Genomic DNA, 17761 nt, shown 5'->3' on the forward strand with positions numbered 1-17761 from the left:
AATACATTATTGTACATTCCAGATACTTATAATCTAATTGTGCAAATCAACTTGTTTTTGCGATAACCTTATCTACCGATACCCATCTTTATTTTGTCTGATAGGTGACATGAAGTCAATATAGCTTTTCAGTTGCGAAAATGTAACTAATTTATTAGCCATTCAAGAAGCATAAAAAGCGATCATGTTTCAACTGCTAGTGGAGTTTTTAAATATAGCATTTCTCATACTGAATACTTATATGGATGTTGTGTTAATGAATGTGACAATTGTATCATGTTCATATAAGAAACATTATAAATATTAATAAATTCATGTGCTGAATTATGTTTTAGCAACGACAGAAAAAAATGATATTTAAGCTAATATTGAGTGCAACCCTATTCAATTAAACTGACCACTTATCTTTCTGTGTATTTTATACTGTCGATTTAATTTGGAATTTTGCCAAACGAAGTTTTCTTTTTCTTTTTCTTTTTTAGAGATACAGTAGAACATAAATATTTATTAAAAGTATCTTACCTCTGAGCGGAAGATTTTTGAAAAATAAATAAATAAACAAAACTTTTCTGAAGCCGATTTCATTTTAAATAAGAAGTGGATAAAATTTATATCTGTCCCATACAATCATATTCATCCGAAACCAAAAATCAGCCAATATATAGAATCATGTGTTAATCCAATCCAATGAGATTTCTTAGTTATTACCATTTCACCAAGACGCATTTTTTTATCCTCCCAGTTTCTTCATGGACTACCAACAAATCTTACCAATGCTCTACTCTTAGGACATACCCTACAAGTTTTTAGATATCTTGGTCTAATAGTAAGCATTATTTTCGGTGACTCATATACAATGTGGAGTTTCTTCATCACTTTTCAGTTATCTGAAAAGTTAAAATGTACTTTTTTCTCTTTTTTTCTTTTAATGTAGAGAACAAAGTAGTCTCCTTCATTGCACAGGGTAGGTGGGGGAGACTCCAATTTCTAAATCTTTAGTTATTTATTAGGCAACAGCTGAGAGTTTCTAAATATGAAATACACTAGAGAAGTTAGTAAAGCATTTTGCACGCCATTCTTTGTTCATATAAATTTTGTAACCTTTAATTGACTAACAATGAATCAGTTTTTCCTAACCTAAAAAGTCAGGGAATTTTATTTTGCATGAAGGAAATTAATCACATTGACTTCGAAGATTAAATCTCTGCTCAGCTGTAAGCATGTTTATTATCTAAGCTGCTTTTTTCATTCTTTCTTCCATTTTTCTTGCCTTTTTTTAAAAAAATGAACGTACCTATTTCTAAAACGTTTCTCTGATGCTTTGGAAAGTCTTATAAACTACGTAATCCCCCTACAGCTGAGTCTTATTTATTTATTTTAACTGAGTAAGTTTCCCAACCAAGAATATTGAAGATAATATGTAGTAAAATATAAAACTTTCTGATATGTTTTGGTTTCCTTAGAGGATATTAAGGTTAGAAATTTTCACTTTTATGAATCTATTTATATCTTTTCATAAGCAACAGTACAGTGGCACTATCTTTCAGCTAACATCATCTCAAACTGTAATAGTATATTGTAATAAGTTGTTTTAGGTTATTCGCACTAGTAGGAAAATACTGCACTTTATTTAGTTGTTTTATTTTATATTTTTTAATATTGTTTTAAGAGTCTGAAATGCTGAAAAAAATCAAGTAATAAAATTTTGTCACAAATATGATGGTGTTTACATAAAAGATTATTTATATATTGATAGGATTCTTAGAAATTCAATGAATATTTTGGCCGAGATTTCAAAAATAGTTTTTAACAAGAATTTTAGGAAAATGATCCAAAATGGAACAAAAGATTCCAGTCTTGGCCAATAATTAGTTTTTGGCTCAGGGGCCACAAAATTTTTGAACGACCCCTAAATCAAATTCCTAATATTTTGAGTCTACTTCTCGAAAGCTAAAAATTCCTTTTTCTTTATCAATAAAAGAATGAATAATAATGACTTCATTTCGACAATGATATTATTTGGATATTCTTAGTGTACGAATTTCATGTTCTACTTATTTTTTTCTAACATTTTCCGTACCACCTGATAGTTCGATTGCAGTGTCATGTTGTGGAAGGCAAGTGGAACTAACAACTAAATAAATGAATCAAATAATATTATAAATATGATCTTATTTTTTTAATGATATTTTTAAAAATAATCGTTTGTCTAAACATACCAATACATAGAAACCACATTAAATGTATGCGAGCCAAAATGTTCAAAAACAGTGATAGATCTTCACGACAGTTTAGTTATTTATCACGTTTAATCATTCATTTGGTGTATTCGAAATTTTGACAGTTATCGTATGGGTTATAACTTAAATGTCACTGAGTGAAAGGCTCCATTTACTAATATATTTAGTAGACTGTTTGCGAGATATGTTAGCATAAAGGCTTTCATGTTGAACAAACATTCGATGTATTACTTTTATTAAAAACGTGGAGGGATTTTACAAATTACTGTTCCGTAAAATCGGTTTCCACTTTGCAGTGCATTCATTCGCATGCAGTACGTGTAATAATAAAGTTCAAGAGTTGAATTTTAAAAAAAATATGTTAATACATTATATACAGAGTATTCCAGCAGCACATGCACATCAATCAATGACCAGGAAATGAAAGTTTCCAACATTGTGCCGACATTTAGTGGCAAACATTTAATCATGGTCAATGTTACGATGAGAGATGTGTTCCCTTTTTTCGTATATTTTTGCAAAAGTAAAAATTAAATATAAGGTGGTTTAAAACGTACATGTTTGTTATGACAGGAGCTACAAAATCATAAGCAGGATTGCTTAAACCAGGTTTTCTCAACCTATTTCTTATCACAACGACACAACTTCCCTCCTCCCTTCTTTGCTCACATCTTCTTGCCAGCGACCTCCATAAATAATTTCCGGTTTGTAATAAGCTTTTTGATTATTTGCTGATTGCTTACAGTTGTACATATGTGTAAGCCTTATAAACATATACAACTCTACAAATAAAAACAAAAGATGCCAAACGAAACCAATTCCTTTCCAATTGTCGACGAAATCGGACAACTAGATTTATCAGTTGTTGATAACCACAGCAAAGCTACTGCGAATTTGTCCAAATCTATTACGAATTTTTTTAAAAAATGTGTCTATCAAAATGAAACATCCAAAATACTTTTTTCCACCACTAGATCCTAACTGGATTTTTACCACCCTCAGGTTGAGACACCATGGCTTAAACTGATCAGCATAACGTTATATGAACTTCATTGACAGGATGTCAACATCGAGAACATAGTTCCATCGCTGAGCCAGCGAATATGTGCTACTGCAGTGAAGCAACTGAATGAAATCATAATAAGAAAATACAATGTAATGATTTAATATTCACAAAACAGTGGCGGCTCTGGAGAAAAGTCACATCAACAAAAATTAAACTTGTATCGCTCAAGGTGAGGGAATAAAACTTACAGAACTCAAGAGTCGCCACTGACACAAAACATAAAAGAAATACAAAAGTATCTGGTGCAAGGGAGGAGGAGGGAGGGCTAAAAGAGGGACTATAGGCAACTACACACACGCACACATGAAGCAGTGGAGAACTATGATACAGAGAACACAGAATATCCATCATGTTTAGAAAACAAAAAAGAAACATAAAAAAAAAACATTATTTGTATGGTAGTTTGCATGTGATGCGTGTCCACCACTTGCCTCCTGCGGTGGAATGTCAAAGACACTGGTTCGAAGATCGACTTTGGCGTATGACTCAATGCATGGCAGGATGAAGAAAATACCTGTAGACGAAAAGAAAGAAACACACAGACACCACAAAGATAATATGAAGATAAAATCCATTCGTGTGAGCTGAAATAAAAGCGTAATCATATGTGATTAGTTATAATGTTAAAAAGTTGCATAAAGTGTCCAGTGCTTTAGGATTTATTCACTGATAAATTTATAAAGAAGTCTAATGGAGGTATAAATATTCATTCATTATGTTGGGTTGAGAATTTTGAAATAATTTAGGATCGGCGAATAATTTTAGAACAAATAATTTTCTATTTATCTATGTTATCTGGAGATTATAAAATGATTTAATCAATGATTTTTCTTTACAAATTTTAGCCCTAAAGCATATATTACATGCCTCTATTTCTGTTAGAAAATTTTGAGGTCACTGTTAAACATAAATGATAAACAGTTTATATCTGTACCCATAACATTTTCTCTAATTCATACCGTTAACTACCATAGAACTATTCCTGGTATTTACAGTCCAATTACATAATCCTTTGCAGGTTTTTTGGAACAATTATGTCTTCCTGTTTTGGTGTCACCTATCTCAAAATCCTCAATATGACAAGAAATTACGTCACCTCCATGTTTTCTTGACTCCAAATGTAGCTTAGCATAATGTTTTCCCTTGACAAAATAATAATATAAAAAAGAATAGTTTCTAACCATACTAGTTTACATTCAAGCATTATTTTGATTTTGTTATAAGTCATAGTTTGGAGCTTGGAGGATAGATATAAAAAAATGTTCAAGCTATTTTACTGTAATATGCTACTTAAAGGTAGCATATAGTACTTAATTATAGTACTTAAATTATAGTACTTAAAAGATAGGTATGCAATATTCATTTAGACTCACGCTTTATTGTAATAGTTTTTATATTTTTTAAGAACCTATAGAACAGATGTACTGTATAACTAATCTAGTTATTACTTTGTTTTGACAATCACGATACACTAAAACTTGCAAATTTTGGTCAAGTATAACTTTGTTCTAACAATCGCAAATTATTATTAAGAGTTAGCAGAAAAGATAAAGAATTTATTCAGGCTTACTCGATAATAAGAATAAACAAATATCTGAGGCTTGTAGAATAAATAAAGAATTAATCTAAGTATGATTCTAACATGAAATAATTGTTTTAAACTTGCAGGTAAGATACAGGATAGATTTAGATATGACTTTAGTTCATAAGAGCAAAGAATTGTGTAGAAATTTAGAACAAATAGAAAATTCATTTAGTCACAACATTAATTTTTATCAAGAAACAATTATTTGAAGTTTGTAACTAGTTACAAAATACAACTAACCATAACTTATATATATATATATATTTATGTATAGTTCACCCATGCACATATGTTTCTCTAATCTGGTCTTTCAACACATTTTATTTTATAAACAAATTTTTAAATTTTATAATTTTTAGTTAAAGTTCGGTTTTATGTTGCATTCTTATTATATACACTGATAGAAGAAAAACTACAGCATACATATATATATATATATATATATATATATATATATATATATTGTTCTATATACATAGTAATTTATTTATAAAAAATGAATATTGGAAACCTAAATTAGAACATATTCCCAGATATTGGGATCTTATTCGATATCGTATTGGTTAGTAGCCTAATATATGCTCAGAAATTTAGTGATTTTATATTTCGATTACTTTTTGAGCTAGCTAACTTAACTTACTTAAAAACTACGAACAACAAAGTCCCTTCCTAAAGGCGATCACCAACTCGCCGATTGTTGCTTTTATTTATTTTCTGCCATTGTTCGTTGAACGTTTTGTTACAATAGTTCAACAGTAGCAGAAAATAAATAAAAGCAACAATCGGCATGATAAAATTGCTCTAATGTTAACTTAGGCAAATGTGACATAGTGTCCTATACCTCGTGATGGATATATATTTGTACTCATAACAAGTATCCGTACTTAGTGAAACAATAGGATGCATATCAATTAATAATAATTAACACTTATATAAAGCATCTATGTGAATAAACAATCACAAAAATTTCAGCGATATTTTCTCTCATCATCAGTGCGTTTTTTCTTTCTTTCTTTTTTCTTTTTTTTATCGCTACGTTGCTTGAAGAAACAGGTTTTGATAAATCTTCTTCCAGTAGAAATAATGGTTGAGTTTAAATTGGAAGTTTTTCTTGGCTTCATTGTTTTATAACTTGGGGTTATCCAACATGTAGACTTGAAGTAAATATATGGCGGCAAATTATTCACCTATGCACAAAGACCTGAATCATTCCGGGCACTTTGGTAGGAAATATCTGTTTTTTTCCTTTCTTTCTCTTTTGCATAAATGAATAACTTTTTGACGTTTATTTAGACTACCTCAAGCGTAGATATTCAACAACGAAATCAAGGAAAATAAATATTTATAAACTGACAACCATTACTTTTACCAAGGCTTTGTCTTTTTTTTCTTTACGCATACCGAGAGAGAGAATGTATGTATATTAGTGTCAGATTTTTTTTTTACATATGTTTACATAGCATGTTGAGCATGAATAGTCCCTCAAAATTTTAGTAGGTCCCTTACTCCCCTTCCCCCTTTCATGAAAAAATTCCTAGCTACGCTACTGGCTTTGGGCATTATTTACTCATCCTTTTTTGTGCGATAGTAGTGATTGTTGTCGTGAACAATTTTTATGCGTTGTAATGAGATATACACTTTTAAACTTAGCACTAAAGTGTGATATATATATGTATTGTTCTATACAAAGGTGGCACGTATACATTTTCTTCTTGACTATACTTGAACACCTATGCGTAATGGATTATACTGTTAAAAAACATAGTTCAACATCAAACTTAGTGCAGGCGTTATTATGATGGAAATTTCAAAACCAGAAACAACAAACAATTGTGTGGCACCGAGGAAGTATGGAATCATAGAAACTAATGTTCGGAGGTGCGAAAGGACAAAGAACGTGTTAAAAATGCTCAGTCGGCTAGGAACATTCTCAGTGCTCCACATAGAGACTGAACGTTTCGGAAAGATTAAAATGGAAGTAGTGCCATTTGTACGAGAGAAACGTAAAGAAGAACTGGCAGTTTCCCACGATGTCACACGAATGAAAGCACGTAAATTGCCAAATGGTGTGTTCAAGTTAAGGTCAGTTCTGGGTGATGTAAGGGAGGTATATATTTGGTTTGATTTTTAGTGTAGTTTTATTGTAAGTTCTCAAAATGTAACCAGTATGTATTGTAAATGTTATTTTTTAAAACCCTTTGTTAAAAAAATAATTCAGAAATACACTGTAGTACTTTTGGACTCCTTGCTGAGTTTTCTCACACCTGTTTCGACCTGTTCGGTGATATGAATGTGCAGAACACGAGTAACTATTCTTCTGAAAATCTTTACTTGCATATCATGAAGAACCAGTACACGACATACACACATACGCACACAAAAAAGTGTTTGGTGAACAGTGTTAGGATTACGAATAGTAACCCAATTTTCTTCACATCAACTGCGAACACCGAAGTGTATCTTGACATAATTGAGCAGTTTACAGTTAGCCAACACCAAAGCAAATTAATAACTAGTTTCTTCAACAAGATGGACCAACATATCACAACTCACGCGAGTCTCTGGCATAGGTTTATGAAACACTTTCAGAAGAACGAACTGTTAACTAGAGTTTATGTTCATCACAGTCTTCTGACTTGTTCATGTGCGACTTTTATTTCTGGGTAAGTTTAAAATAAAAAGTGTAGACTAATAATCCGTATCCCTGTATGAAATTACAGATATCATCACAAACCTATCCACAGAATCGTCGAAGAATTACTGCACGCAGTTATCAATCAACATGCTGCGACGTGGTCAGAAAATATATATTGAAATGAATGGGATTACTTTCATTACCTTTTATAACAAGTGAGTATGTTGCCAAATCTTTATTGTGTTAATAATACCGTTTATTTCAGTTTTAAACTATTGGTATGTAGCCCACCCTGCACATGAAAATTCACGGAATTTTCCCCGTTAATCATAGTTTTCTGCTAAGAACAGGTTAAGTTACGCATATGTTTTACTGTATTTACCTCACTACGTTACAATGCAAGGCAGACTATTGTAGCCGTCCCTACCGGGGGAAAGGATTAGTGTCTCCCAAGTAGGAATATCTGCCTGATGCAGATGGACTACATCACCCATTGGTATCGGTATTGTACGGTGTACATCTTCCGTAAAATGAGGTAGATTAGGCCAGAGAGAGAGAGAGAGAGAGAGAGAGAGAGATTTTTCCTAGCCCTCAGTTGCCCTCACCCTCAAAATGTTTTCTCATGCTCGCCCTCATCCTCATTTACAAGAAGGTAGCCATCACGAGAGCAAAATAAGTGAGGATACTCAACTTTGGGCAGGGCCTGATACTATGTCGTTCCTTCTCTCTCTTTCTCTTCTCTTTTTTAAGTTTTACGTCCTACGATTATGCCGGTTAGGCTAAAGGAGGCGGTGATGATGAGAAATGAATGAAATGGTAGAATGAAGAAAGTGGGAGGAAACGGGAGAACCCCGAGAAAACCCACGAGCATGGTGTTTGTCCACCACAAAGTCTACATGGCGCGAGCTGGGATCGAACCAGGGACCCCAAACACCGGAGGTGAACGCTCTACCACACTATGTCGTCCCTTCCGGCTTAGAGAAGCCTTCGTGATACCTTCCAAATGAGCGACTAAGGCGTGCCACTGGGTTCTGGAAGTAGTGGTTGTATATTGTTACCTCTTGTGCTGTGGAATGACAAGTGGGTGAGCAGGACTAGAATCTGAGCCCCCTCGGGTTATTCCGAGGTTCTGGTTGGGTTACACTTTGCCACGCTGTGACATTCGATAGCTTGAGACTATTCTCTAAGAGAGAGAGAGGTGAGCTAGCCTCACAACGCTCAGGTACCGTCACTACTCGTAAAGATATGTTCCCACTAGCTAGGGGGAGCTGCATTAGTACGTAAGGACGAAAATCCGGGATTCTGGCATTATTACAAGTATCTGCCTGTTCTGTGTATTTAACAGACCGGCCAAAAGTGGTTTATAACGAGGTTACCGTCGTTGGTGATCAGAGGATTGTAGGTGGACACTCACTTTATCTGTATTTGTCGCTTAGCAAAGCTATTGAGTGTATGCAAACACTTCCGCAGATTTTGATTTCGGGGAAGCGAGTTTCAAGCATTGGAATCTTATGACAATCCTCTCTATCTCCTTACATATGAGAAAATATTATACTTAAATTACAACTGGCTACTTTGGGGCAAGTAGGGAGATTTACAAGTACCATTAAAATTACTCAATAAGTTACTCGAATTATTTTCATCAACTATTCGTTTATTGGAATAATTATTTGTTATCTAGTCCAACTTTTTTCCCTTCCTATATACTAGGTATAAAACTAAGATTTCTTCAATATTTTGCTTACGCATTTCCACCTTCGTAACCTTCAGAGAGACAAAATTGGTAGAAAAGTGTTGTTTTAACTCTTAGACGTTTCAAACAAAGAAAAAAATGGCCTTACCTGGTCCCTTTGCTCCACCGGATAACAGTCTTCCTAAACGGAATATGACGGCTCTTTCGTACTCTTGCACAACCTGCGATTCAAAATAAAGTAATTAGTAATAATAAAAAAATTGTTTGTAGTTAATTAGATGTTTTACCTTTATCATAATATAACTAAAATACCCATTCTTCCCACAAGAAGAAAAGGTTTATGGGAAATATTATAATCCCCTTCCCCCTTAGAATACGAATTTCACTAAAAGTGTAATGACAATAGTTCATAAGATACTCTACTTTTGACATATTTTTTAAACACCCTAACCCTGAGAATAAGCTTTAAAGGAGTATGATTAAAAAAAAAAAAAAAAAAAAAACTTGAGGTGCCTACTGGGTCCCAAAAGTCATTTCAAATGAGTCAGTAGCTTACTCATGACCCCGAAAGCTAATGAATTCACCATTAATCTAGTCCATTTTGTACTTTTTATTTTTCATATTTCTCACTCCCCATAGAGATAGAGGCTAAACTTGAACTTAAATGGCATTGAGTATGTATGTCACTATTCATCTCAGCAACCCCAAAAACTATGGACTCAACAATAATATTGATCGTTTTTGATTATTTTCACATGTCACCTCTTCCAACCTCACCCCAACATCAAGTTTGGTTGAAATATCTCCAGAAGTTTCAGAGTTACGTTGGAACATATGATATATGATAGAAAACATCTTCTACCTTCCTAAAAAAAGAAGAAAAAAAAACACTCGGACATGTCCCCTATTTTAATTGAGGAGTTTCATCTTTCTAATTTGATGAGTTCGTAAGATACTAAATTTTTCGCATATATTATGAAGGGAAGTCATCCCACTCTCTCTTTAGGATATACATTTCAATTAAAGTAACATGATAAAAAAATAATAAGTTAGCTCATGGTTCACTCATGCACCAAAAATCAAAATCAGTAGAGGGATCTAGGAGGAGTTAGCTGCCAAACGTTGTTGTTTCCATTTATATATATATATATATATATATATATATATATATATATATATATATATATATATATATATATATATACATGATTTCTTCGATGTAGAATGCTCTATATATTGCTATATGTATATATTTTGTAATAACACACAATTGCATTAAAATAATGAGAAGAAAATATTCTAACGCGTGCTTTGAAAATCTGTATATATAAAAATGAAAATTACCATGTTTTTGACACCATACCTCTTCAGCCACACGTCTGATCTCGATCAAATTTTCAATATACATGGAGTTTAAGCCTGGGATGGTTTTTATTTCATTTTGACGGTGACCTTAGGAAATTCTAACAAAATCGAATAATATTTATGAAAGTATGAAATAATATGTGAGTTTTTACGTCCCTCGATTATGTCCTGTAGGTTAAAGGATACGTAGATGATCAGGATGAAGGAAATGATGGAATGAAGAAATTGGGAAAAAACGGGAATACACCAAGAAAGCCCCCACACACGATGTTTTATATATTATTATTATTATTATTATTATTATTATTATTATTATTATTATTATTATTATTATTATTATTATTATTATTATTATTTGTAATATGGAACTGCATATTAAGAAACTCATTGGGTAAATTTTAAGGAAAGGTTTCATTCCGCAAATTTTTGGCCAAGCGAGATTTTGGTCGGCGAGGTTTTGGACACGTGAGATTTTGGGCGGCGAAGTTTTGACCACGCGAGGTTTTTAGCGGCGAGATTTTGTACACGCAAGATTTTGGCCCGGCGAGATTTTAGCCCGCGATGTTTGGGGCGGCGAGGTTTTGGCAACGCGAGGTTTCGGCCTGGCGAGATTTTGTTCCGCGAGGTTTTGGGCGGCGAGGTTTCGGCCACGCGAGGGTTTGGGCGGCGAGGTTTCGGCCGCGAGATTTTGTCCGTATCCCGCTTGTGAGGTGTGCTGCAAGTTGAGCAGTATTGAAAAACTTCCTACAATTTAAATTTTTATTATGTACTTTAATCCGTACTATTTTAGTCTCGCCTAGACATTCGACATATATACTCCATATTCATTTGATGAGAGAGAATCAATCCTTAAGTCTCTGCTCGTGTTGTCTCGTTTCTTTAGGATCGCTACAAGTTAAAAGTATTATGTAACTTGCATTTAACAAATCTGTTCAGGCATGTTTATTTATAACAGGCTAAGTCCAAATTATTTCAGGTATCATTTCCTATAATAGAGTTTCTCGATGGAAATGTCTAATATCGCGGTGTTACTTATATCGAAAGGTTATGTGAAGTTTTAGTTGAAAATTATTAAAAAAGAATAGTTTGCTGAGAAACAAACATTTCCGTCGTTATCACGTATAGATAAATATCATAATAGGACAAGACATAATTATTATCAAATATGTTGGCTTTATATAGAACAAAATTCACTCAGGAGATTTGTTTCTGCGGCGATGATCCATGGAGATTCTTAAATCATATTATCTCCTCTATTCAGTGGTGGATCTAGGAGGTAAAAACTGGGGGGTAGCCAGAACCAGACTATTATAGGTATATCATGAGTTTACTATAAACTTTCAAAAATATATGCATAACAGCTTAAATTATTTTTGACACTCAAAAAATGAGGGGCCTAGGGCCCCGGACTAGATCCGCCACTGCCTTTATTATAGATATTCTGCTATTATCGGCAGATCACTTCCAGCAACCTAGAAGCTTCCATGCACCATATTCTTCATCTAACCTGTTTGTCTTCACGTATGTTTTTTTATGTTTTAATACCGTCCATAAACTATAGCCTCTTTCGCTACCTTCCTCATTTTACCGTCATTATAATTCTAGTACGTTCCTAATGATTTAAATCATATTATCAGTTCCAAATAATTACAATATATTTGAAAGAAACATATTTTTACACAAACAATTGTTTGCCAGTTTGAAACTTCAATTACTTCAAACTTCGATGGCAAAAAAAAAAAAAAAAAAAAAAGTTTAACTTCCAACTAAAGGCTTTTACAATGCACACTAATGAACAAACGGGATTTTTCAGGGAATAAGAAATGCATTCAAGGGTCTAGATTTCTTAATGTAGAATTATTTACGTTCCACGTAATGACAAACGCTGACAGCTATTGTTTCCTCCGAACAATATTTTTGCAAGGTGTTTCATGATGTGTATGATCTCATTGCACCACTATTTCGATGTTGTATTTTTTTCTAACTTGTCTGATTTGTTGGTATCAGCTGTTAATTTTTTTCTTATCGTATAATTTTACTTATTAAAAAACATTTATTCCTTGCGCGAATTCGATCTTTGTTTCCATAAATTTCTTTCTATTTCAGTAGTGGACTACTTTCCATTTACTGTTAAGAGGTCATTTGCTGTCTTATATAGGAAAACTGTTAAAGTAGCTTGCCGTTTGCGTATTTCGAATGAAAATTTCTCCTGTTTGCTTTACAAATCTGTAAATCAAAGTTTAAATATAAATATTGAGGAGCTGCAGCCAACTAATAATTTCATAACACAGAAAGACTGGATAAGGTTTTATAAAATGTTTCATACTTGGATCTACTGCTCTTCGGAGTGAAGTTTTTATATTTGATGTTGAGAAGTATGAATTCCTTCTTTATTCCCTTGTAACAATCTTGACAGTGGAATAAAGTTAGCCAATATCAAAGTCTTTTGCTTCTAATTTAATTATTTTACGCTATTATTGAATAAAAATATTGAAAATAAATGTGTAAACTATTGAAACCTTCAAACATTTCGAATGTGTATAGAAAATAGAGGTATTTTTGATAAAAAAAAATGTCATGTAGGATACACGATATAGTATATTGGGCAATATAAATAAAAGTGAGCAAGTACTTTAAACTCACAAATTCGGAGCAAATGCCCAGTTTCGTATAAATAAAAATAATTCTACTCAAATTACTCGTGAGAAAAATGCTCATTGTTCTTGGCTGGAGAGCAAGTGCTCTAGATTTAGTATAAATAAAACCGAGCAAATGCTCTTTTTTTTTTTTTTTTTTTTTTTTTTGAGCAAGTGCTTAAGACATTTTGAGGTTCCTCACTACCTTGCTCAGCTTACTCAACAAAAGTTATCAAAAAGCAAAATGACCGAGATAATGGTGATTCCTGATCATACCACCCTGTCTGGATTCCGCATTCTTTAGTCTACTCCCGGGTTCAATGACAGAAAACTGCTGAATTCAACCTAGGAATTAACTTCTGAATAAAATCCAGACTTCAGTAAGATGGAAGATTATTCTTGACAGAACCTCTGTCCGACGTTTTTGTGATCCTTAAATGAAAGACGTTCTATAACATCTACAAGATGGAGAGGTGATGGGCCCGGTATGGATAGGAGAAGAGGTATGTACTAAAAATCTCTCTAAGTGTAACATGACTTTCACTTTAGGCCATTAAACTTACTTGTCATCCGTATGTAAAGAGTATAGATTTGATTTTGTTTATTTAATTCAATCAAGTGTTAGTTCATTAGTGCATCCTCAATTTCTAACTACTCTCGCATAAGTCTTGTTACGATCCCAAATACGGTTATATTTTGCATATAGTGGTACATTTGCCACCATAAATTCTTCTGAATATGTAAAAAAAAAAAAAAAAAAAAAAAAACTTTTTATTAGCATTACACCAATGGTTTTAGCTTCCATACATCATAAAGACAAAAGAAAATATCGTAAAATCAATGTTGAAATACACCGAGGGTTATCCATAATATGACACAGCACATTTTGTACTATCATAAGCTTGTCAAAATAGAGGATTTGATATGATTTTCAGTTTAGCATCCCTTTCAGCAGCGAAGTTATATGAGATGCGGACCTACAGTTGGACGTAGGATTCGAATCACATGGGTTCTCTTCGAGAATCGAACCTGGTCCTTCCATGCCAAAGGAGTGTACGCTAGCCACGAAGGAGGTCTCAAACGGAAGAAAATGAAATAAAATCTTTGAGTTTTACGTCCCATGATTATGCTAGCTAGGTTAAAGATGGTGATGTTGAGAAATTAATGAAATGGTGGAATGAAGAAAGTGGGAGGAAACGGGAGAACCCCGATGAAACCTCCCATCGATCGAACGAGGGTCAACAATTTTTGACTTCTCCGTCTATTTCTTCTTTTAGTCCAACCACATGATGCATATTTTGGAGTTCTCTTGTTGACATATTGGTGTCTCTATTGAAGTAATACGGTATCTATATCTTCTTCTGCCTTCTAACTTTATTTTCCTCTAGAGCAGCGTTTCCCAACCTTTTTCAACTTGCGGCACACTACGGGTGTTACTTGGAATCTCGCGGCACACTTATAGATATTATTATTTGTAAATATAAAACACAGTGGCATTTTTTCTGTGATTATTGATCTCCTTCCGAGAGAGGTTTTTCCCCGTGGTAAATCATTATGCTTATTTTTCATTCTATTTTTAAAATAGAAAACAATTGCAGTGAAATATTGGACTCAGGTTTTTAAAAATACGCTTTCTTTTTAAAAACTATATCCAACCTTTTACTAAGAAGGAAGATCACTAAATAACGAACTAACAAACAAATCTGTCATACTTTTAAAACACAAATGTAGGTAATTTGTCGAAAGGATTGAATTATATTTTAAATTTTCAAGTTATGAAATAATCTGCAACAATAAAGAAGCAATAATGGTCATAACACTGATAACAAATACATTTTTCAACATTAGAAATGTACAGAACAGTAACCCTGTATGAAACATAAAATTGTAGATTCATAGTAGAGGTTCATAGTCATGTGAAATACAAATATACATTTTTCCCTACGTTTGGCAATTTGATTGCTATAAAATTATTAATTTTGTTTCGATTCCTCGCGGCACACCAGCGGCCCATTCACGGCACACCAGTGTGCCGCGGCACACCGGTTGGGAAACGCTGCTCTAGAGAGAACATTTCAACGACATAATCCATATAGATATACAAGGAAAGTTTGCATGTATTATCGATATCCATAAATGATATTCGTCAACACACCTGCTTTACAACCACTGTTTGTTGAGAATGATACGTGTGTTGCAAGTGATACATACATATAACTTAACGTGTGTAGGAAGACTGTATTTTAAGTGTTTGCTTATGTCGCCTAGCAACAAGAATAATAAAGTGCTCATAACGGTAATAGAGGAAACAAAAAAACGTAGGTTTCTATTCTTCTATTCTTCTGACATAACTTTTTAGATCTTGTCATTAATGAATCATCTTTATATTCTTCTCTGCGTATAATAATCATGCCTTCATAATTACAAAAGAAATACATAATTCGAATTTATCATTCATCTAGGTTTGGATTGCATGTTAAACTGTAGGTCCACGTCTCATATTCCCTTGCTGCTGAACGGGATGCTAAACTCAAAATCAACTCAACTCGGATTTATCATCCCACATAGCACGAGATGCTGAAGAGGACAAACATTGGAGCCCCACAAGGTCTATACCTGTCCAGGGACATTTAGAATCGCAGTAGAAATTTTCAAGATAATGGAAATAACCGCGAGATTTTCCCTGGCCTTCAATGGGAGGTACCTGTGACAGTAGAAATTTTAAGGGTAATGGAAATATGCATGGGATTTCCCTTGGATGTCAATGGGATGTTCCTGTCAGACGGAAACGTTAGGGATAATGGAAATATACACAGTATTTCTATTGCATTCAAAGGGATGTCCCTGTCACAGTAGAAAATTTTAGGATAATGGAAATATCCGTGAGATTTCTCTTAGACTTCAATGGGAGGTACTCCCATGCGCAAAAAAAATTGCGCGTATACTGTAACTCACGATTTTTCGCAATTATTTCATTTTCCATATGTTGATGGGTAAAATTTAGTTATTAGTAAGTGGAGATAATAGAAAGCAATCCATCTAAGGAGATATTTCCAAAAAATATAATAAAAATATAAGCAAAAAACAAAATTATGTTCGGTTTTGTGTATACTGGCAATAATGCTTTCGAGGGAATTTTTGGAGTAGCACAGCACGATTGCAGAGGGAATAACAAGATTGGTAGGAGAAGAGCTGAACCAAGGAACTTGGAAATTGGAGTAAAATATTGCATTTGTTGGCTTAAATCTGGGGTGTAAATTGTCTGCCAATCATAAATTAGCTTCTGTAATCAAGATGTTATACGGAAATATATAAACAAAGAGAAATACTGTTGTCTTAAGTCTGGAAGTGACATGCTCTATAGCCATGAGCATTTATTCCTTAAGAAAAAGACAGGTAACAAAAGGTTGTCTGTGTGGTCAAGTGGGTAGAGTGACGGACTAGTAATTCTTATACTGTTTTGACACCAGATCGAATCCCATCCGGTCCTGTTCAATTTTTTTCTTTACAAAACATTGTAGAAAGTATAATTTTTATGTTAATAAAACTGAAACAATACAATTACGAAATAACTTTTTGTTTTTCTGATGACGTATTTATTTAGAATTAGTGTACTATTAGTAATACCGATTGCTTTCAGTTTATGGTGTTGTGTAGCTTCCTTTATCATCCTCTTTTCTTGAAAAAAAAATTGTCTCCAATAAAGTATGAAAAATATATATAGTCAGAAACAGACATCTTAGTATCAAACGTGATTTATCGTGATGAAATAAACAAGTTTCCCGTTATTAAAAAAAAAAAAAACTATAGAAAATCATTGAATTTGGTCTTAAGGTTTTTATTATGCTAAGGCAAGATGAGCGATCATACCCTCAAATTTAGCTAGTGAGTGAAAGATGTTTTCGGCACAAATATTTTACAGGTTTAGGTGCATGAAACACCAATACGCCATGGTCTTGACCTTCGTTTATTTCACATTATTATCCGACATATCATAGCAGGTAAAAAGCAGCATCAATCGGCAAGAAGAACTGCAAGTTGTGGTCTTAGTCTGTTTTTGATGCTCCGGACTCGATCGCCTAGCACGCTCGTCTATACCTTGACTCATACGTCTATCATTCAGTGCAGGCACATATCCAGCTTTTCTTTTCGTAGGGGACCCGACACGAATCCTCGTAAGCACGTAATTCTAAAGTTTCAAAAATATCAATAATAATAATAATAATAATAATAATAATAATAATAATAATAATAATAATAATAATAATAATAATAATGCAACAGTTCTGTATTTCTCTTAAACGTTTCTTACTTGTCATTTATGAACCGGTCAAACTTAATTCTAACTCACACGAAATCTTTTCTAGAGACATGTAAGAAAAACTGTCTGCTACGTATATCACATAACAAAAATAGCAAATGGCAATGAGCGTATCGTTCTAATACAGTAATGTTATAAACAGACCGAAAACGAAATTGCAATCCCATTTAAAAGTGTTCTTTAATTCCACCTGGTATCAATGGCATTACGGTTTATTCTT

The 17761-nt window shown here is 33.3% G+C and overlaps 1 protein-coding gene across 4 annotated transcripts in view; it reads right to left on the reverse strand.

Moving 5' to 3' along the window:
• Window positions 1-17761, reverse strand: part of LOC145690198 (band 7 protein AGAP004871) — a 402706-nt gene that overhangs the window by 34811 nt on the left and 350134 nt on the right. For 3 of the 4 annotated variants that reach the window (XM_081764850.1, XM_081764848.1, XM_081764851.1), the window contains 2 exons: window positions 9368-9440; window positions 3738-3820 (listed from right to left, as the gene is read on the reverse strand). In XM_081764850.1, coding sequence (XP_081620976.1) covers window positions 3738-3820; window positions 9368-9440 — 156 coding nt within the window. The remainder of the gene's footprint in view (window positions 1-3737; window positions 3821-9367; window positions 9441-17761) is intronic. The other variant, XM_081764849.1, reaches the window with a different exon arrangement.

Source organism: Thermobia domestica, chromosome 7, assembly GCF_964235325.1.
Source record: "Thermobia domestica chromosome 7, izTheDome1.hap1.1, whole genome shotgun sequence".
NCBI lineage: Eukaryota > Metazoa > Arthropoda > Insecta > Zygentoma > Lepismatidae > Thermobia > Thermobia domestica.